General features: G+C 37.6%; 1 protein-coding gene and 1 long non-coding RNA gene across 5 annotated transcripts in view; one reads left to right on the top strand and one right to left on the bottom strand.

Annotated features, from left to right (window-relative positions):
• Positions 1-17019, top strand: part of LOC124862968 (axin-1-like) — a 55280-nt gene extending 38261 nt beyond the window's left edge. For all 4 annotated transcript variants that reach the window (XM_047357181.1, XM_047357182.1, XM_047357183.1 and 1 more), the window contains 9 exons: positions 2087-2227; positions 2787-2883; positions 4032-4169; positions 8915-9408; positions 9492-9656; positions 9821-10069; positions 10246-10353; positions 12992-13141; positions 14427-17019. In XM_047357181.1, the coding sequence (XP_047213137.1) occupies positions 2087-2227; positions 2787-2883; positions 4032-4169; positions 8915-9408; positions 9492-9656; positions 9821-10069; positions 10246-10353; positions 12992-13141; positions 14427-14553 (1669 nt within the window). In that variant the 3' untranslated portion in view covers positions 14554-17019. The remainder of the gene's footprint in view (positions 1-2086; positions 2228-2786; positions 2884-4031; positions 4170-8914; positions 9409-9491; positions 9657-9820; positions 10070-10245; positions 10354-12991; positions 13142-14426) is intronic.
• Positions 11308-20306, bottom strand: LOC124862970. The gene is made up of 3 exons (XR_007037040.1): positions 20252-20306; positions 19989-20049; positions 11308-11650 (listed from the first exon to the last, which is right to left on the bottom strand). It is a non-coding gene; the product is annotated as an uncharacterized LOC124862970 (long non-coding RNA).
• Positions 20307-22148: the final 1842 nt, after the last annotated feature.

The raw sequence follows: 22148 nt of genomic DNA on the forward strand, positions 1-22148 counted from the left end.
AGCAGTAATCAAAGCCAAAGGTGGCTACTTTGAAGAACCTAGAATATAAGACATATTTTGAGTTGTTTCACACTTTTTTGTTCAGTATATACAGGTCCTTCTCAAAAAATTAGCATATTGTGATAAAGTTCATTATTTTCCATAATGTCATGATGAAAATGTAACCATCATATATTTTAGATTCATTGCACACTAACTGAAATATTTCAGGTCTTTTATTGTCTTAATACGGATGATTTTGGCATACATCTCATGAAAACCCAAAATTCCTATCTCACAAAATTAGCATATCATTAAAAGGGTCTCTAAACGAGCTATGAACCTAATCATCTGAATCAACGAGTTAACTCTAAACACCTGCAAAAGATTCCTGAGGCCTTTAAAACTCCCAGCCTGGTTCATCACTCAAAACCCCAATCATGGGTAAGACTGCCGACCTGACTGCTGTCCAGAAGGCCACTATTGACACCCTCAAGCAAGAGGGTAAGACACAGAAAGAAATTTCTGAACAAATAGGCTGTTCCCAGAGTGCTGTATCAAGGCACCTCAGTGGGAAGTCTGTGGGAGGGAAAAAGTGTGGCAGAAAACGCTGCACAACGAGAAGAGGTGACCGGACCCTGAGGAAGATTGTGGAGAAGGGCCAATTCCAGACCTTGGGGGACCTGCGGAAGCAGTGGACTGAGTCTGGAGTAGAAACATCCAGAGCCACCGTGCACAGGCGTGTGCAGGATATGGGCTACAGGTGCCGCATTCCCCAGTCCTGGGCTACAGAGAAGCAGCACTGGACTGTTGCTCAGTGGTCCAAAGTACTTTTCTCGGATGAAAGCAAATTCTGCATGTCATTCGGAAATCAAGGTGCCAGAGTCTGGAGGAAGACTGGGGAGAAGGAAATGCCAAAATGCCAGAAGTCAAGTGTCAAGTACCCGCAGTCAGTGATGGTCTGGGGTGCTGTGCCAGCTGCTGGTGTTGGTCCACTGTGTTTTATCAAGGGCAGGGTCAATGCAGCTAGCTATCAGGAGATTTTGGAGCACTTCATGCTTCCATCTGCTGAAAAGCTTTATGGAGATGAAGATTTCATTTTTCAGCACGACCTGGCCCCTGCTCACAGTGCCAAAACCACTGGTAAATGGTTTACTGACCATGGTATCACTGTGCTCAATTGGCCTGCCAACTCTCCTGACCTGAACCCCATAGAGAATCTGTGGGATATTGTGAAGAGAACGTTGAGAGACTCAAGACCCAACACTCTGGATGAGCTAAAGGCCGCTATCGAAGCATCCTGGGCCTCCATAAGACCTCAGCAGTGCCACAGGCTGATTGCCTCCATGCCACGCCGCATTGAAGCAGTCATTTCTGCAAAAGGATTCCCGACCAAGTATTGAGTGCATAACTGTACATGATTATTTGAAGGTTGACGTTTTTTGTATTAAAAACACTTTTCTTTTATTGATCGGATGAAATATGCTAATTTTGTGAGATAGGAATTTTGGGTTTTCATGAGCTGTATGCCAAAATCATCCATATTAAGACAATAAAAGACCTGAAATATTTCAGTTAGTGTGCAATGAATCTAAAATATATGAATGTTAAATTTTCATCATTACATTATAGAAAATAATGAACTTTATCACAATATGCTAATTTTTTGAGAAGGACCTGTAATTCCACTTGTGTTAATTCATAGTTTTTAAATGCCTTCAGTGTGAAGCTACAATATTCATAGTCATGAAAATAAAGACAACTCCTTGAATGAGAAGGTGTGTCCAAATGTTTGGTCTGTACTGTACATATAGTTTTAAAAAATTTAATTAAAAATGATACAGAATGTCTTTGGCAACAAAACAACTAGTATCATGTTAAATTATGTTAAAGTATAATTTATATTTTTATAATTAGTTGTAAATTCTTGCAGAACCACCTGCAAAACCTATTTTCCCCTCACCTTATGTAAAACCGAGCTGTCGAGCATATGCAAGAAATTCACCTCAAGTAAAATAAATTTTTTCAATAATTGTGATTTAATTCTTTTAATGTAATTTCCTTTCTGAATTTTCTGTTTTCCCACATTTCCGTTCCCTCACAACAGGCACGGACCATGTCGAGAGCCCATCGACCCATACTATGTCAACGCCGGTCATGTTCTGGCCCCAGCCACCAGTGCTAATGACAGTGAGCAGCAGAGCATGTCCAGTGATGCAGAGACACTTTCGCTCACAGACAGCAGTGTGTACGTATCTTGTCACCACACACTAAAGCACATTTTAGCAGGGTTGTTATGTCACGGTAGACGTAAACACTGTCTGACGTAGCGGTTTTAGAAAAGAAAGGATTGTCTGGATGGGACTCAAAACGCATAGCGAAATAAATACAATTAAATGTTTATTTGGCCTGAGAATTATATTGACTGTCTAAACAATGTAATGTATAAAGTAAATGTTTCTTTTCACAGCTGGCCAAAAATTTAAAAAAATGAAACCGAATGGATCAAAAGCTACGATCTGCTAATTGGTCCTAAGCATTCAGCACAGAAGATCGTAAAAACTGGTCTGACGGTAGCTACAAATTCATGCAAGTAAAACATGTTGCTGTGATCAACCAGACCAATTGTGATGCAGAATGGATACCCATTATAATACAAGAATCTCTCTTCTGCTGCACAGGATAACAGACACTTTTAGGTGTTTGTTTCAAAAAAGAAGACTGTGTGAAGCAGTCAGCTTCAAAGCTGCCTCTGTTGTTTATTCATGAGGATAATTTATGAAAATATCGTTTGTTGTTCATTCCAGAGATGGTGTTCCACCGTACCGATACCGCAAACAGCATCGCCGGGAGATGCACGAGAGTGCCAAAGCAAATGGGCGAGTGCCACTACCTCATTTTCCAGTGAGTTATTCATGGGATATTTCTCTTCCACCTCGTTCTCCGCCTCTACACCTCTCTCTTTGTAACTGTCTGTCTCTGCTTATTTTTTTCTCTGCTCTACCATTGGAAATGTGCATATTTTAGTTCAGCTGTGTTACAGTGCCTGTGATGGAGTATAAGAATAGCTGATGGTGAAAGAGAAGGCTGTCTAAATGCAGCTTGATGCCTTCCTAAGCTGTGCGCGCTGAAGCCTAGAAGACATGAATCCTCCCCTGTGACAGCCTGATGCCTCCCTCTGCAGCTTTATGCTGTCGCTTGGTAGGAAAATCCTGGCCCTAATTAGGCCTGGGAGTAGAGTCCAATTAAAAAGCCACACATGGCACCTACTATCCTAAGTGAAAATTTACTATGCAGTAGAGCGCATGATACTCACGTTTTCCAGCTTAAATAAACTGATCTTGTTTTCAATGTCATTTTGTTGTGAAAATGCTCTTAAAAAACCATGTATACAGCTAACAGGAAGGCAAATACACTTGGAGTCCTTATTTAACAAAAAACAGTGGATATAAAGTCTATACCCCTATACCCCTCTGTTAAAATGCCAGGTTTCTTTGGACATAAAAGGGGGACCTAGATAAATCATTTACAGACTTTTTCCAGTATGCTGTCACACATATCCTGCTATATTAAAAATGTAACATAGAAAAACTGCCATAACCTGGTTGCATAGTAAAAATGCACACCTTTAAACTAATACCTAAAAAACATTTTGATTTATTTTCAGCATCCAGTCTTGTTTGCATCCCAGATCTTAACTTTAATATTTGTCCACTTTTGAAATATAAACTGTAACAAGATTAGTATGAAAATGTATTTATATAAACAGAGACACATACAATATGCATAGAAAAGTGAAGCAGAAAAAACCCCCAAATCAGTTTGAGTAGTTGTTCTAGGTGGGTCTTGTTGGAGCTTCATTTATATTCAAATTTACAGTCCACATGGAAGCAGCACTTTGAGCTCTGCCCCTTTCATTGTTTCCTGGCTCTTTTCCTTTGTCTGACCTCTGACGGGATGTGTTGGGTCAACTGTGCTAAAACTGTTCCTAACAGACACACGATGGAGAAGCATTCCACAGTGTGCTTAAAGTCCGACATTTTTTCCTCCAGCGCACAAACCGGATTCCAAAGGATATAAACGTGGAGCCAGAGAGGTTCGCTGCAGAGTTGATCAGGAGGCTGGAGGGCGTCCTGAGGGAGAGGGAAGCTGAGGAGAAACTGGAGGAGAGGCTGAAAAGAGTCCGATTGGTATGATCATTTCCCTTTCCTTTTCTGAAAGCATAAACAGATTCAGCAATGTGGCTATTCATTCCCAAACTGCACAATTTCAGGAAAATATATTTAATTGCAAGAAAGTTAATTAATTATATTAATACTATTAAAGCTTTATTTGGCCTGAGAATTGTACTGACTGTCTTACCAATGTAATGTATAAAGTAAACATTTCTTTTCCATAACGTTCACTTGCAAGCTGGATTATCTGGTATCGCTTAAAAAGACCTTTGATTTCAGTGCCTGTTTGAGTCAGCCAGTTGTGTGTTTCTGAAATTAAATTGAAAAATCCTTTAGGTACAGTGTGACTCTGAGGAAACGAAACAGAACCTTCAAAGTGTGCATAGTTGACCAAAAACCATTAAAAATATGAAGCCGAATGGATTAAAAGCAGTGATCTGCTAATTAATCCTAAGCATTCAGCGCAGGAGCTTGTAAAAAACGGTCTAACTGTTGCTACAAATTCATACATGTACAACATGTTGCTGTGATCAACCAGACCACTTGTGGTGCAGAATTTACAGCCATGATGACACAATGCAAATTCATATTTAAAAACAATAAAGTTGCTGAAATTGTGATAATGGGTAACCACTGTGATATCTGCAGTGCTAGAGAAAATACTGCTTGATCTTCTCAATCAGTTCCTTTGTACAAAAGATAATCAATTTGGTTTCAAAGCTAAGTTGGGAACTGATTTTTGTATTTATGGTCTGAAGAAGGCAGGACAGGCATACATAAAGCAAAACACATCTGTGTTAGTTGGGTTTATTGATGCCTCTCAGGCATTTGATCGGTCAACCACTTGAAGTTATTTGATAAAATTAAAACAAAAAGGTGTTCCAGACAGTTTTATAAGAATCCAACTCCACTGGTGCTATAACCAGAAAAATGCATGTAAAATGGGGCCATACTATCTCTGCCTCTTTTGATGTGAGTAATGCTATGTGTCAGGGTGGGCTTCTCTCACCAATCCTGTTTAACCTGTATATGGATAAGTTGTCAAACCAACTAAACAACTGACACACTGGATGTATGACTCTGCTTAGTCATTTTATGTGTGCTAAAGATCTGGCTGCTCTCTCTCCCAGCAGTGCTGGCTTTCAGCAGTTGCTGAATGTCTGCTCTGACTATGGGCTGGGATATGATGTGCAGTACATTGCTGAGAAAAGTGTTGCGTTAGTGTGCAGGACTACAGGGGACAAAGAACCTTGTTTTTCAGACTTTTCTCTCTCAGGGCAAAAGTTAAATGTTTGTATGGTTGACTACAATATGATGACTTATATTGGCAGTGCCTCAGATTGTACGTCCAGGCAAGCATTCTGGCAAGGAAATTTCATGTGCTCAGATGATGTCAAGATCAGTCTATTCAAAGCCTACTGTACACCCCTGCATACTGTGTGGTGTAAATTTTAAAAATGCGAGTTTGCAGAAGCTTAAGGTTCACTTATGACTCCTTAAGAGTTCTGCTTAAGTAACCCAGGTCCAGCAGTGCAAGTGAGATGTTTCTAAAGGCACGTGTCAGGACATTATAGGCGCTCATGAGAAAGTTGGACAGCTCCCAGAACAGTCTGACTGTAATGTTGTCAAATCCTTCAGCCAGTGCACTACGCTGCAGTCGTCTTTGTGGGAACACTGGTATGTGAGTCTTTTATAAGTTGTTATTTAGTGTTTGTGTTGTTTTTATGTTTATGTGGACCTTGACTCTGTTAAATAAAGATGATGATATGGTTATCAATAACCCTCATTATTTAGACACTTTGTCTTTCTTTACCATTACACAGTGTCTCCACCACGCTATGAGCTGTAGCTCTAAGGGATGTTAGAGTCCATTCAACTTCTGCAAAGCAAGAATATATAGCATCGAATATTATATCCTCTCAAATTTCTTCACACGTATGCTAAATATTGTGCAGCTCTAATTCACACTTAGATTAAATTCTGTCCATGTTGTAGGATATTTGCAATTGAATGTGTGAAGATTTTCTTTTAGTCAGTCAGTCAGTCATTTTCTACCGCTTATTCCATAGCGGGTCGCGGGGAAGCTGGTTCCTATCTCCAGCAGTCTATGGGCAAGAAGCGGGGTACACCCTGGACAGGTCGCCAGTCCATCGCAGGGCAACCCACAAACAACCATACACACACATCTAAGGGCAATTTAGAGAGACCAATTAACCTAACAGGCATGTCTTTGAACTGTGGGAGGAACCTGGAGTACCCGGTGAGAACCCACGCATGAACGGGGAGAACATGCAAACTCCATCCAGAAAGACCCCCAGTCGGGAATCAAACCCAGGACCTTCTTGCTGCAAGGCAACAGTGCTACCAACTTCACCACCGTGCAGCCCAGATTTTATTTTAAATGGTGAAAATAGTTAAATAGAAACCTAAAAATATCCAGACTAGTGTAATATGAAAAAATAATAACATGCAATCTCTTTCTAATGTGCACAAAAAAAACTTAGCTAACCATCAGGAAAAGCTTTGTGCTCAAGCAGTCAAGAGTGGTAAAATATTTAGTTTTATGTAAGTTTTAAGATAATAGTGTGAATGTTATTATCAAAAATCATTTTGATAACTTTATTTTATTAAATAAATAATTTGATAAGCCTACAGTAGATAGAGTGTTGAAATTCGGGTTGAAGAATATTATTAGAGGGCCTGTGAAGTCTGTTTCTGGGCCAGTCAGTGAGGTGTGTGCCTAGCATCAGTCTTCTAACATTCACAAACAAAGGAGACGTAAATCCGTCTGGCCTTGAAATAAATGAGGCCAGCCGTTGGAGTGAAGAGTAAAAGACACTATGATTCATGTGGAGTATTCTGTCCTTGGCCTGTCAGCAATCTGGCTTCCTGGATGAGTCGGCCGGAGCACCTGCACACTCGGCCACTTGTCAGCCTGGAACAGTTAGCCGGGTCTGTTTGATGCCACCTGGAACGCCGATGAAAAGGTTGCCGTTATCACAAATCAAATCTCCCTCTAAATGCGCTGCCAAGTATTTATTCTCTAGGCGGATAATTTATGTGGAGAGCTATGAAAGCAAAAGAAGCTGCCATTACAGAGCTGTAGGTATGTTTTATTAAAATCAGGAGGTAAAGATGAACTGATAGCCTTCATCAACTTAATACTGTGGGTGTCTAGAGGAGGAAAAAATAAGCTTTGGTTTGAGCTCTTTAGCAATAAAGCAATTATAAAGCCATATGTTGTTACATAAGTAAGTACGACAGAATTAAAAATAAGCATTTTTTTTAAATCACAGGAATCACAGTTGTTTGTGATACTTGATTTTGAAAATAGGGCAGCACTTAGTCTGCTTTTATAACAGAGAGGAGATGTCTTTGACCATTCCTCTTTGCAAAATCTCTAGCTTGTTGAGAATCATGGGTCTTCTTTTCAGCTTAGCCAACAGGTTTTCTAGAGGATTTTGGTCTGTTGACTGATAAGAGAAGGCTGATTTTTCTTTGATGTTCTGGAATAAATGTTAGGTTTCATTATCCTGGTTAAAGACTTCATGACAACCCAGCTTTAGATTTCTGGCAGATACCACCTGATTGTTTTTAAATGTCCAAACTAAAAACAGGCCCACAGCATCACAGAGTTTTCACCCTTTAACAACGGAGATTAGGCACTTTTCCACATATTCATTCTGTTGTTTTACACCAGACCTTTTTGCAAATTGGCTCCATCTTAGTCTCTACCTCCAGTGAAATTTCCAACAGTGCTTAACAAATTTCACATTTTTATGTTTTCAGTACCAGAACAGAAAGGGTTTTTTCCTGGCATGTTTCTCAAACAGTCAGCTGGAATGTGAACAGCATTTAGTAGTTATTATGGACTAGTAGTTATTATTAGACTTCATGATCTTTTCTGTTGTTTTCTACCAGTGAAGGTTTTAATTTGTTTTTACCTTCCTTACTATCCTCCTTATTTAGCATGGTGGCAACAAAAACTTGTGACACCGTCCAGCTTCGCGATGGATCCAGTTGTTTTAATCTTTTTAATTATTGCTCTCTCTGTTGCTCTCTGATACTAATAATTGACCAAACCGATTATAGACAGATAACAAAAATAAACATCTATGGAGTTTGCCTATTCATGCTGCTACATTAAAACATTGTAGTGGCTTAAGTCATAATAGGAATACATTTCCATAATCATGTCCTTATTAACTCAGAATATGTTTTTGTTTAATAATCTGATATCCTTTTAACAATTAAAACTGGATCAATACAGCCATGTACAAATCTCTCCCTGCCTTATGTTTTATTTATAATTTATTTTTTCCATTCCTGCACATCCTCTTCGCCTTCTTTACCGTCTTCTTAGCCCCTGTAATAAATGCTTGTAGCACCTGCCCCAGTAAATCCCCCCTGAGCAGATCCTGTCAGAAAGCAGTTTTGTCCCAGTCAGTCAGAGCTGAAGCTGAATCGACTGTAGTTGTCATGACACAGAGCGATCACAGATGTGCTGTGTGCATACTGATAGGTTGTGCTCATGATTTGTCTCTGCATTTCTGCAGAGTGAGAAATAAGAGATGTATTATTGTCATGGGTAAAATCTGCCATCTACAGGTTGACACATGTACAGTTGGGTCAAACTGACATAAAGAAAATCTGCTATTTATTATTATTATTATTATTATTTATTATTTATATTGTTTATAGATATTGTTTTTTCATTATTTTGGCCAATTTCTGTGTTTTTTTTTTTTTTTTTATTAAAGGAAGAAGAAGGTGATGAAGTGTCCTCACCCTCATCATTACCCAGTCAAAGATTCCCCCCTAGTGCTTATTCGATGAATTACAACCCCCGTTACGCTGAAATCACATACAGCAGTCCTTTTGTTCAAGATGCTCATGAGGAAAACCCAGAGAGTATCCTGGACGATCACGTCCAGCGGGTCATGAAGACACCCATCTCCGAGTCTCCAGGGACCGGGCGCCACTCCCCCAAGTCACGCTCTCCGGATGGCTTGTCAGGGGTCAGAGGAGTGGCGCACTCAGGCCAGGGTAAACATTCAGCCAGACATGGTTTGAAGGGAGAGACGAGCCATCCGTACAACCACAAATATGTGCCTCACAGTCACGCGAGTATCGTGGAGCCTGAGGGGGCCCCACGTTCGCACGGCAGCTCTGCCTGGAGCCTAGAGACGAGCTATTATGGCTCAAAATCTCGAAGCTATGCAGATGGCATGGTTTCTAACCCTGTGGAGCACAGGTGTGGTACAATGTTAACCACTGATTCCTTACATCTCCAAAATATTGTTTTCACTTATCAGTTGCAATTCCTCCATTATGCAGCAGCAAAAGTGGCCCTCAGTGTAAACGAGCATTCAAGAGAGGTGAAGAGACGAGGGCTTATGATGTGTCACAACCTGCAGAGGAAGCGGAGAAAAAACAAAAGATCCTATTGTGGCTGATGGATGGACAGAAAGAAATGGCTCAACATAAAATAAGTCCATATGGGTTAGTGATTCCTTACGTTATTAAGCCAGAAATCACATTATATATGTTTAAAAGTGACAAATGTCTCACTCTAAAAGAAAGCACTTCCTCCCATGTTTTTCCTCTCAGTTAGTCCTATTTAGGCACTCCATGAGTGATTAACTGCTGACATTCTTCACATTCAGGAGTGTCAGTGGGTCCAAGAGGACTGTGAGCCATGAGGGATCTTGCCTCAGCTCCTCAGAGAGATATGGGTTGGTGCATCCCTGCCTCAGTGGCCAAGGGCGCAGCAACGTGCAGCCGTTTCACCCCTTCATCCAGGACCCTACCATGCCTCCTAACCCGGCTCCCAGTCCCCTCATCCAGCTAGAGGAGGTTTGTCGGCGACTTGAAGAGGAAAAGATTAAGTCTGGAGCTTTGCAGCCTAAGCAAAGGTAATAAGAAAGAAAATGTCTTATTGCCACAAGTATAAGTGCAGTTAATCTGTGTATTCTCTTAGCAGAATCAAAACAGAAAGAAAGCAGGTCTGTTGGTTTTTTCCAGACAGTTTTGCTTTTATTTGCTTCTCTCGGCTGTTTTGTGTCTAACTCGCGGTTGTTCGGTCCCTCAGGTATGTGATGGAGGTGATCCAAAGGGGTCGCGCAGCAGTCAGGCCTCCACCGGTCCCTCTGCTCAACATGGTTCCTGCCGTTTCAGACAGCGAGCTCTCAGAGCCTGAGTATGTCCACTGTGTTCCAGAGCTCCCCTCGTAGTTCATATCCTATACATTTTCCCGCACCTTGTCCCTATAGTGTACTTTTGAAAAGATTTCCCCACTGTTAATCACATGTTTTGAGAGTTGAAGGTGTTTAAAGGGTAATTATGCACATGTAGGTACTCAGAAACAACCATAAAAGATTTGACAACAGAACACGAGAGGCACACAGTGCCTTGCAAAAGTATTCATATCCCTTGAACGTTTTTTACATTACACCTCATGTTACACCTACAAACATCAGTGTATTTTATTCAACAGACCAACACAAAATAGTACATAATTTTGCAGTGGAAGGAAAAAAAATGATTTTCATAAAAAAAAAAAGAAAAACTTTGTGCCTCCTTTTACTTCTATTCCCTATTTTAGAACTGCCCAGTCAAAGCTCATACTTAAGTACAGGTCAAATCCGTAGCAAGATAACTACGTTTGAGCTATTTTGCAATGAATGGTTAAAGACGTCTGCTTGTAGATGTGCAAAGCTAGTAATTTTTTTTTAACCTGAGCCTGAAAGGCTGGCCAAAGGATCACAGAGGGAGTTGACATTTTTTTTCTTTATGTTTCAACAAAAGCAAAGTAGCTAGAGTAGTACACATATAGACCAAATCAGTTTATGTTTTCTTCAAAACATGTTTCTGTTTGATGTTTGACTTCCCTCTAAGATGGGTCCTAAAAAGATGGTGGGGAGCCGCAGAAATGTGTTGGTCTAAGATGAAAGGCAGATTACGTGGCAGATCCAGAGGGTGAAGCCTTCCCATCAGAGCTGCTAGGACTAAGAACCTCTCTGTTCCTCAGATTTAAAAAAAAAAAAAAAAAACTTCAAAAGGATATCAGGTTGATAAAGGGTGTGATTGAGGTGTAAAGTAAATAATAACATTTTTTTTCTTCGTATTGATTAAGAATAGTTGTTTTTCAAAGTGATGACTATGTACTCGGGTTTTCAGAAAGAAAATAAACATGAAGTTCATAGCTACAGCCATTTTAACATATATGTTGTTGTTTTTTGTCAGCTGGGCACGAAGAGTAGTCAACTCCTACTTGCTGTTTACCAGTGATAAGAATTAGATTATTTTCTGACAGTTTATGCATTTTAAGCAAATGTAATCCTTTGATTTAAGATGAAGTAATTATGTTTTATTGTGACACATAATCTAGTTACACCATCATGTCATCGTGTTGAGTTATGACTCTTTGACGTTGGAGGATTTCTGATGATGATAGTGATTAGTGGGCATCTCTTGTCATGCCGGCTTGTTGCCATCTGTGGATGAACAGAAGACAGATGGATTAACTGTTGTGTGTTGACTACAGCCATCACTGGATTCATTGTTAGATTCACTAATAAACCTTTTTTAAATTGGATTTTTCTGACTAAACCGTAAGTGACGATAACAGAATATAAATTTAACATGATGAAGCAATATGCATATTATTTTAGCATCTCTTCTTTTGACAAATGACATTGTAATTGTACTTTAATTAATCTGGTAGTTATGTCATATTCTGTGTTTATGTATTTATTTAATTGCCAACATCTTAAATAGTAGAAGTAACCTAAACCTTGTTCATAAAAATGTTTAGCAGTTTCTAAACAGATATTTAGAGACATCCAAAATAACCCAATGGGAGGTAGCCTCGGTACTTTGCTCACTTGTACATCATGTGTTTTGTATGTTTTTTCTGTTCTCGACCACCATTCTTGTTGGCAGTGCTTTGGTACTCTATGGGATTTACTGGTGACGCTGATGAGGGAAACGGGCAGGAGTGAGTCATACCCTTGCCCTCAATCCATTTGGCTAATGTCCACCATTTTATTCACTGAGGGAGCTCTCCTCGTTTGTTCTGGCTGGTGTTTACATCCCACCACCAACCTGCACTTTAGAGGTTGACAAACAGCTCGCTGAGCTGATAACAGACATGGAGAAAAAAAATACCCAGACTCTCGCATCATTGTTCTCTGGGTTTTTAACAGCGCAAACCTCTCCAATGAACTTCCAAAATACAGACATCATTTTAAGCGTACTACCAGGAATAAGATTACACTGGACCATTGCTATACAGCTTTAAAAGATCCATATCACGCTATCACCAGGGCCACTTTGGGACTTTCTGATTGCTGTCTGCTTCATCTCACTCCAGCCTTTAGGGACATATTAAAAACTTCAAAATCTGTGGTTAGGACTGTAGCCACAGATTACAGTCCTAACCACGTTGCGTATCTCAAACTTCCTAAGTTTGAGATAAGCAACGTATTTTATTTATATGAAATCAGAATAATTGTAGATTGAAAAAGATATAAAAACTGAGATATATTCTCCATTCTTCCATCTTACAGCCTCACTGTTTTCCTTTTACTCTCAACACAACACTAACTTGTTCTTAGTAAAATATCTGTGTGTTTTATGTATTCTTGACAGTTTTGTTTTGTTATATTTTCTTATGCTGCCATTTGTTTATGAAGTTGCAGAGTTGTTCTCTGCACATACATAAGTTTTGTTTGTTTGCTTTTAGGAGAGACTGCATTTCTCTTTACTCGGAAAGATGTTGGACAGAAGGAAAGCTACATATTTTTTAACCTATTTTGTTTGTGTTACATTTTCAGACATAAAGCCACTAAAAAGCAGCCATGCGGGAATATTACCGTGGCTTACTACTTCTGCGAGGAGCTGATACCATATATGACGTCTGTCAAGGGGAGGGTTGTCACATTGGGCCAGTTCAAAGAACTTCTTACAAAGAAAGGAAATTACAGGTGGGACCTAAGCGATATTTGTTGTCTCTGTCTGTAAAATACCATCTTTTAAGGTTTCAAAATGCCCTGCTATTTTAAATGTTAATTGACAGGTACTTGTCAGGGAAGACATTTAGGTATAAAGCAAGATTTAATCAGAGACAATGTGTTGACATTCAAAGTCTTTTTCAAACTAAGGCTGCTACAGTTTAGGTGAGATGGTAATGTAAACTCCCCATAGACATTGAATTCATATTCACTTCTGGCAAGATTTGGATGTTAAAGTTTGCATTTATTGAGAGTTTTCTCTAATCCAATCAGGGCCAAAATTAAACATACAGGCTTGAACTTAAACATATAACCCCCTAATATTTTGTTAGATGTTTTTTGTAACCATCAACAAGGTTCTGACGTAGTTTTTGTTGGATATTTGAATTCTCTTCATGGGCAGATTTAGTAGCGTTTATTTAAATATCCGTTTGAACTGGGTTTTATGCAAACCATAGCATAATTGAGTTGTGTTTGAAGCTTTGGGATAGCCATACCAGGAGTTTAGGTTTTGCCTGGTTTGTCCATTTCAAAACTTGTTTAAATGTATACTTGTGATCATTTGAGGTGAAGTTTAAGAGCTTGGAGATGGTCCTCCTTATTCCCATTCACTTTGTGAAGTTTACCAGTGCCACTTCATTCATACTTGTCTGACCGTCCTTTTAGAGGCATTTTCTTATTGTCAGGTGCACATTTTAGTCGACCTGGAAGGTGGATTATTATTATTTTTTGGTCTGCACCCATTCCTTACTTAAAAACATAAAACAAGTTCACTGTAGACAGGGATGGGGATGTTCCAGCAATTACCAGTTTAAAACCAGGTATGTGACAGTAAAACCTAGTTTAAATAAACCTCACCAATTCTCCCAAGACGAGCATTCAACTATACAGACAGAATTATGCAAGGAGTTTGTTGGTGGTTGAGTTGGAACGTGCCTAATGATAGTGTGAATGTATGTATACATTTAAGCCTGTGTGTTTCACTCTCACCCTCTGTGTGACAAATCTAAACTTAGGCTCCGAATACTTTGTTTTAAAAATCAATACAAGTCTATTTTTTGTTTCAATCCACCCTGAAAAAGAACAGTTTAAGCAAATTACTAAGAGCTCATGATTAATGTAACAATTATGCAGTTCTCACTGGAACTCTATTCGGATATGATTCATTTCAACTTAGTGCAGCTTTTGTAGCAATTACATCATGCCAACATTTCCATTTTTGGGACCATCAGTGTAACTTCTTTGTTTGCCTTTGCAGATATTATTTCAAGAAGGTGAGCGATGACTTTGACTGCGGGGTGGTGTTCGAAGAGGTACGCGAGGATGATGCTGTCTTGCCCATCTTTGAGGAGAAGATTATCGGGAAAGTTGAAAGGGTTGACTGAAGTGCACGCTGCATAGGAATGAAGGCAAAGGTGGTGGAGGAAGAGCAGAGAAGCAGCTGAAGGTGCAGAGGAAGTGAGAAGAGAGAGTTTAGAGGAAAGTGAGAAGCTTAAAGCAGTGGCCGAAGAGAAGACCTCATTCACATTTTTGGAGTTTCATGTAGCATTGTAAAGTTTTCTAGATAAACGAAGAACAAAAGCGCTACTAAAGCTGCATATTTTTGATAAAGATATATGAGAAGATTTCCCAACTAAAGTAGCAGCGCTTGCAATTTTTTAAATGTCCTGATGCCAGATTTGTACAGTTTGTGTTAAAGGATAACAATTTTTTTATTCTATTTCAACTATTTAAAATACAAATTTTCAGTTTTATTAAAATGTTTCCCTTGTTGAAGGTGATAAAAAATCTTTTTTTAAACTGACATTTTTTGGCATTGAATGTTTGTGATCTTCTAAGTGTTTTTATATGTTATCAGAATGTTATTTTGACAGGCTGCTTGTTTATCCACGTGTTGTGAACACATTCTTTCTCGGTTTAGGCTATGTAAATGTTGCAGATGGCTTTTTTGGAATCTCTTTGGCACCGTTTGGAAGGTTTAATGCCGTTTCAGATACATAACACACTGAAAGTAATTTCATATGAAATTAAGCCATTTATTAAAAGAATGTCAGAATTTACCAAGATATCTATTTTGCAATTTGAATAGGTTGCAGTTATGTAAAATATTTCTGGTGTTCCTGGTTTGGTGTACACTGCCTGGAAATGAAACTAAAACCCTTTTTAAGTGACTAGATATTGTTTGAGCCTAAATGCAGGTAACAATAGAAAGTTAATGCAATAATATCTAAAATACAAGGGAAAATTGGAATCCCAATGTGAATCTATGCAAAATTATTATGACACGGAATTTACCCTTTTACAGATTTCTACTGATTTCTCCTTTTTGGTCACTTTATTTCAGATAATCAAACAAATTTTTATATCAAACCGATTGAATATACAATTGTTTAAGAGACAAATGGTCTCTAAACCAACCTGGCCCTCTGTAAAAAAGTAATTACCCCCCAAATCTAATGGTTGTGTGACTCTTGCCTGCAAAAACTGCCATCACTCGTTTAACTGGCATTGATCCTTTTTATGTCTTTTAAAATTCTTTCAATTCTTAGTTATTGCTGAATGACATGTTTTGTGCTTAAACATCTATGCTGTCTCTGAAACTAAAAACCAGCTTTTTCGCTGGTAGGTCATCAGAAAACAATGTTGTTTTTTAATTAGCAGTTACGTTGCGGCCGGAGACTATCGTTATATTTCTTTTACAAAACGTATACAAGCATGAACTCTAGCATACAGATTTTGTAGTTTATGCATTTTTTAATGCAAGTTTAAAGTCTAAATGACTCCGTAGTCTGTAAATCAATTAAACGCATGATGCTTTGTAACCTGAAGCCTTCTCTGTCTGCCTGGCAGGAATATGAGGATCTATATGTGATAGAGACATTTTACACCAAAGAAGAAACATTCTCTGAAATGACCCAATTAGCCATCATTTTACAGCAGCGCTTCATATCCCAGCTGTTGCTTTTTCACAGTATAAAACACACTAAGGACCTAACCTGCTTTTATGATTGAGGGTTTCTGCCACTTATTGAAGCTTGCAAAGTTATTGCTTTTCCACTACTGAATAAATAAAAATATCACGGCCTTTTTACATCGCTTGCCACCCTGACCATGTAAAGGCAATGTAAAGGACATTTTCTGCACTGAAATGGCACACACACTGGAAATGGGGATTCAAGGCCGCCATATTTGTTTGTATTTTGTTCCTCATCATTGTGCTGGATTTCACAGTGAAGAATGAGCCATTATAAATATGTGGTTTATTACAACAAGTGAGAACACCAGTAGACCTTGAATTTAGAGTGCTCTGTTTTATTGGAACATAGCATAATAAACATTGTTTTGTTTTTTGTCTTTAAAGATGCTGCTTTTTAGTTTACTAACTTAAATCAGTTTAATATATTTGTAGTTCATTAGCATCCAGTGATTATTAGCTTGTTAAATTATATGGTTTAATTTAGTTATTCTTTGTTGTTTTGAGTTATTTTTCATTCTTTTTAAACAATCATCATTGTTCTGTTCGAACTGTGAAAGCCCTTTTATTTAAATCCATGTCATTTTACAATGAATTACAGAGTGCCTTTATTACTATGCTAATGATGTCTGCAGCGCAATGTTCAGATAAATGTGATGACATTAATTCCTCCTTTGTTGAGGCTTTTTCATGTGCATTTCTTGTTTTTTTTTTTTTTTCAACCTATTTATGTAAATGTAAATATGTAGAACTGTCAGCAGCAAGCAGCTCAGCCTTCACATTCAGTCTTGGACCTGTTTCTCTTTTTTTGTTGTTCACTAATTAGCATGGTAACCATTTTAAGGTACCAGAAAAATAAATTCATGCATTACACCAACATTTAATCAGTGTGTGATTTGTCAGCCAACAGATGTGGAGTGAAAGTTATGCAATTATGCAGATAAAAAAAAAAACATAAAAAATTTGGTTGTTTTTCTCTAGTGTTTTGTTTAAGAAAACCTCCAAATTTCAAGGTTAAGATGATATCCGTTGCTTAAAATATTATGAAAAAGTAAACAACAGGGTACTATCTTGGTAAGAAAAATGCAATAATTGGGTAATTATAATAAACATTATTACCATTTAATTATTATTATTGTCCAGGGTGTACCCTGCCTCTCGCCCATAGACTGCTGGAGATAGGCACCAGCTTCCCCGCGACCCACTATGGAATAAGCGGTAGAAAATGACTGACTGACCATTTAATTACTTGGCAGTAATTTATTAAATAAATTAGGTAATTATGGTATATTGCCTGTTAAACAATGACTTCATCATAATCATAGTTTTGCCATATCCTTACAAGTTGATCCTGCCAGGAAAGTAATAATAATAGCCTTGATTATGTCAATATTACTCAAGTATTTATAGTTAAGCTTCCAAGTCAATTTGACAGATGTGTCTAAAGATGAATAGCTCGATGTTTGATCATAGTTATCTTTTAAAGAAACATTGTGAAAAGAAAGGGCACAATATGCCTTGTTTATAAGACAATATAAGATTTTGTGTTTTCAGCCATCCATTGTCTCTTCATTTAGAATATGGCAATTCAACTAGAATAGAAATAGAATAGAAATCTCCTTCATTGTCCCATGTTGGGGAAATTCAAGTGTGTCAGCAGCAACATAAAAGGCAATTGAAAGCATACAGGTACTTAAAAATGAAAAAGAAAAACGACTAAAAATCAAAAAAAGTAAAGGAAGAAAATCACAACATACGAAACAGAAATAGTGTGCAGTTATAAAAAATTGCATACTCAGATTAAATGAAATGTGCATTGGAGTAGGATAATGTGAACATTTGCAAATATGGCATTTGTAATCGTGCATGAGAAAAAAACACTATTTACAAAAGTGTCTGCCCGCACTTAAAAACTGTGCGAGCTGACCCGGCTCCGGAGTAATTTACCCGGTTTGGGCTGTGGTAATTTTGAGGGGGCCCAGTATTTTTATTTAATATAAATACATAAATGAACATTTATGTAGCCTTTTAAATGAAATAACCATGTTGTTTATCAATAGAAAATAATGAAGAATGACCTAAACAGTGACATGTAAGTGTGCATCAGTCACCAGAAAATGCTGAGTAATTATGATAAATCCTAGAAACTAATCAGCACTGTATTATAATCAATGTGTTTAAAACACATTAGCTCCAGAAACCTGAAAGCAACTGTACATGAACTTCTCCTAAAGAGAAGTGGAATGTTTTTGAGAAAATAAATTTTAAACATTTCCACTCTCTTTTTTTTCTTTGCATAAACCTTAAATGGTATCCATTGGTGGAGTGTCTGAGTGCTGTGTCCAAATTCAGGGGAGGACATTTACCATAATAACTTGTAGTAGGATTGATGTCAGGTCAAATCAAAATCACAGTTTTACTTTGCTTCTAATCAAAGGTTACTGTAATTAAAAGGTCATGAGAGGAGATCTATGATTGCTAAGACCTTAAACGTTTAGTAAACATCCAATCTTCACATGAAGCTATAACAGTTCGTTCGCAGAAATTCAAAATAAAGGATGGAAAAAAAGGAAGTATGGGTCTCATGAAAGATTTTTTTACAAAGCCCCAATGATATGCAATTTAAAATCCGTAGATTGATCTCAGATGTGCAAGCAATTGAATCATACAGGAGCAGAAGGAATGGAATATTGTTAAATGAGAAAAAATCTAAGCTGTTAGTCTTTCTACAAGGTTTCTTTTTTTCCTGTTTTGGTTTTACAGTTGTGGTAAATGTTGTATTTCTAATAGCTGCTGAATATTTTACAAAGGGATTTTGTGTGTTGACTTGATGCCACAGTGTGCCTCATTTGCACATCAGCGTTTGTGCTTTGAAGTTGAGTGCATATGTTTTACTACAGACCATAGATGGCGCTGAAACTCTTTAATTTTACGATGGACTTGCTTGCCTGTATTTACACCTAACAGTTTTTCATTAAGTGAAGTAGTTTTCAAAAACATTTGGGATTGCTTGTTGAAAACATGATGTGTGGATCGGTGTGCTAAAAGAGTAAATAGAGATCTGAAAATGGTTTTAACCTTTTGGGAAATAAAGATGACAGACTTCTAATACGAAATAGTTTTTAAAAATCTAACCATGTCCTGTCAGGAATAGATAAACATACATTCAGGACATCTCTGTGGATCGCTTTCCTTAACAGATAGAGTTTAATCAAGGCCTTATTATGCAGTGAGGATTTATTTAAATGAACAGAATGTTGTGAGCCAAGACGCGACATCCATCTGTTGCCATGTTTAGTTCATCATTTACCTCCATATGTTAGCTGGTTAATTATTGATAACTGCATCAGAAAAGAACAGATGCAACTGTTAAAGTAAGCTCCTACTTAAACTATCTTCATATCCAGTACCTGTCACATTTTTACAAAATAGGACCAAGCTGCACAGTTTTATTGATTTTTCACACCTCTGAAAACCACTGCATGACTTCATCCAGCAACTTGTTGTTTGTTTGTGCCACTCTAGGCTGAATCACTGGGAAACATGCTAACCTCCTGCCTTTCGACACAATTCATTTTACTCATCTCTTCTTCAGAGCTCTGCTATAATTCGAGCCAACATAAGGAAACAGTGAAATAAAGTGAAGCAAAACCCCCCCAAAGAACCCAAACATGTTTAACTATGCAAAAATGTGATCACGCAAATAGTGGAAGCCTGCTCAAGGTTTTTAAATCAGTCAGTACTTGAAAAAATGCAATGAAAAATACACATATGTGGCAATCAAATGTTATTTTGGTGAATTCAGTGTCAAAGTTTAAGTCTTCTATGATTGGGTCATCTTTTTACCATCTCTGCTGCTCTTGCTTGAAGTTACCTGCAATTATTGCTTGAGTTAGACTATAAAGGGCTGAAAACAGAGCAAGCAAAAGTGCAGAACTGTTAGTTCTTCCCAGAATGATTGATATACAATACACTAGAAGTTTATTGTTAATAACTGCTGAACTAAGCTTTAAACACTAAATCTATTATTTTTTAGCAACAAGTGATTGATATCATAAAGAATGATCCAATCTGACATAAAAAAAAACCTAAAACAAACATTGATATACCTTCTCTTTGCCGAAGAGGTTTAATACTGTCCTAATACAATGCTTTCATTTCTTCATTCTATTCAACCGGAAGGCAACCAGAGCTAGAAACTGTTGACAAAACTCAATATTATTATGTCTCCAAAACAATTTCAAAGATAAAAATCAGCAGAGTTTCCAGAGCAACCAAAAAGCCGAGACCCTGCCAAGGTCATCAGTGACGTGGGCATGGGTTTTCTAGAATTTCCTTTGACCTCCTGACAGGGCTAAGCTCTGCACTTTTGGCAAATTTGACTTCAACAACAATGTAAACAACACCCACTCAGTCCCGTACATAGTTAGTCATTTATCTTTCAGATTTTAGTTGTTCCTTCACCCCTCTAACAATACATGACTTGTCTGATAATAGAGAGGATTTTAGTGTTGATCATTCTGGTGTACATGTGCAGTTAAACATGCAGACCTGATTTAGTTTGTTGTCATATGAAGATACATGTAGATAACGTTACACAGTTGTCCCACTCTATCTCATACAGTATGGAATAATTTTATTTAACATATTATATGGAGGCTTTTATGTAATTAGCCAATTTAGTTACAATTTAGTTAGTGGTGTCAGGTTGCAATAAGAACAACAAGAGTAATTGTTTAAGTTTTGTTTATTGATTCGTAAATATAATAGTACCATATAAGAGATACAGAATAATAAAATAATAATAATTTCCCTTGGATGGAATGTTTCTATTAATGTTTCCAGGTAAGTTGTGGATGTTTTAAAGTTGGGAAATTTGAAATTACAATATAACAATAAATAAACAGTTCTTGGTTAATTCTTTGCCCAGTATTTACATGTTTTAACATTTAAAAGTGTGCCAGCATAACCACTTAACATATCCAAATAGCCGTACAATACTTAAGTTTGTTTCTTTATTATTTTGGTTCCTTCAGTGGAAGAGCACTTAAATCGTCTGATAATCGAGATAATTTTAGTGTGAATTGTTCTGTTGTTATGGGTAGTCATACAAGCAAAATTTACACACAGGCATATCACTTCAGGTTCACATGATTAAAACATCACTTGTGACTTTTAAAGAGAGTTACCACCATGATGAGATCAAAAGAGATGTCTGAGGCTTTCAGAAAGAACAGTGTAGCACCTTATGAGTCTGGCAAGGGATTTAAAGATGTCTGAAATTAATATGAAATCAGCCATACCGCTGTATGGAAAATAGTCTACAAGTAGAGGACATTCAAAATAACTGCCAACATGCCCAGGTCTGGCCATCCAAGCAAGCATGACTGCAAGATGCTGAAAGAAGAACCTCATGTCAACTGGAAAGCATGGAGGTGGATGTGTCATAGTTCGGGGGTGGTATGCTGCAGCAGGGTTTGGCCAGCTTACTATCAGAAAAAGCACCATGAATACTACAGGGTATCAGAGAGGGCGGTTGAAGGAGAATGTGAGACCATCTGCAAAAAATAAAATAAAATACAAAATAGAGCTTAGGTGGAGCTGGAACATGAGAATGCAACATGCATGCAACATGAGAATACCCTAAAACATAAAAGTAATTGCAAAAAATAGAATCAAAAATTTCACTGATCTGTATATGCAAAATAAATAATACTAATATCATTTAGTTTTACAATAAAAAAAAGCATCGTTATTATTCTGTTGTTCCATACAGTTTTCTCACTTTTTCTTAATTAATATGGCATTTTTTTTCTACATAGGCTTCATGTAAACATCTTGCACTGACATTTGGTCAAAGATGGTTGTTGTATTAACTACAGACTATTATTACCTTCTTATGCATTAAACTGTGCCTGCAAGTGGCTAGGGAACTAACGAGCAGCAGCAGCAGCTAATAGAGTCCTTGTTTAAAAACTAATCTTTAAACCATTTTTCTAATATTTT

Source organism: Girardinichthys multiradiatus, chromosome X (genome assembly GCF_021462225.1).
Source record: "Girardinichthys multiradiatus isolate DD_20200921_A chromosome X, DD_fGirMul_XY1, whole genome shotgun sequence".
NCBI classification, from domain to species: Eukaryota; Metazoa; Chordata; class Actinopteri; order Cyprinodontiformes; family Goodeidae; genus Girardinichthys; species Girardinichthys multiradiatus.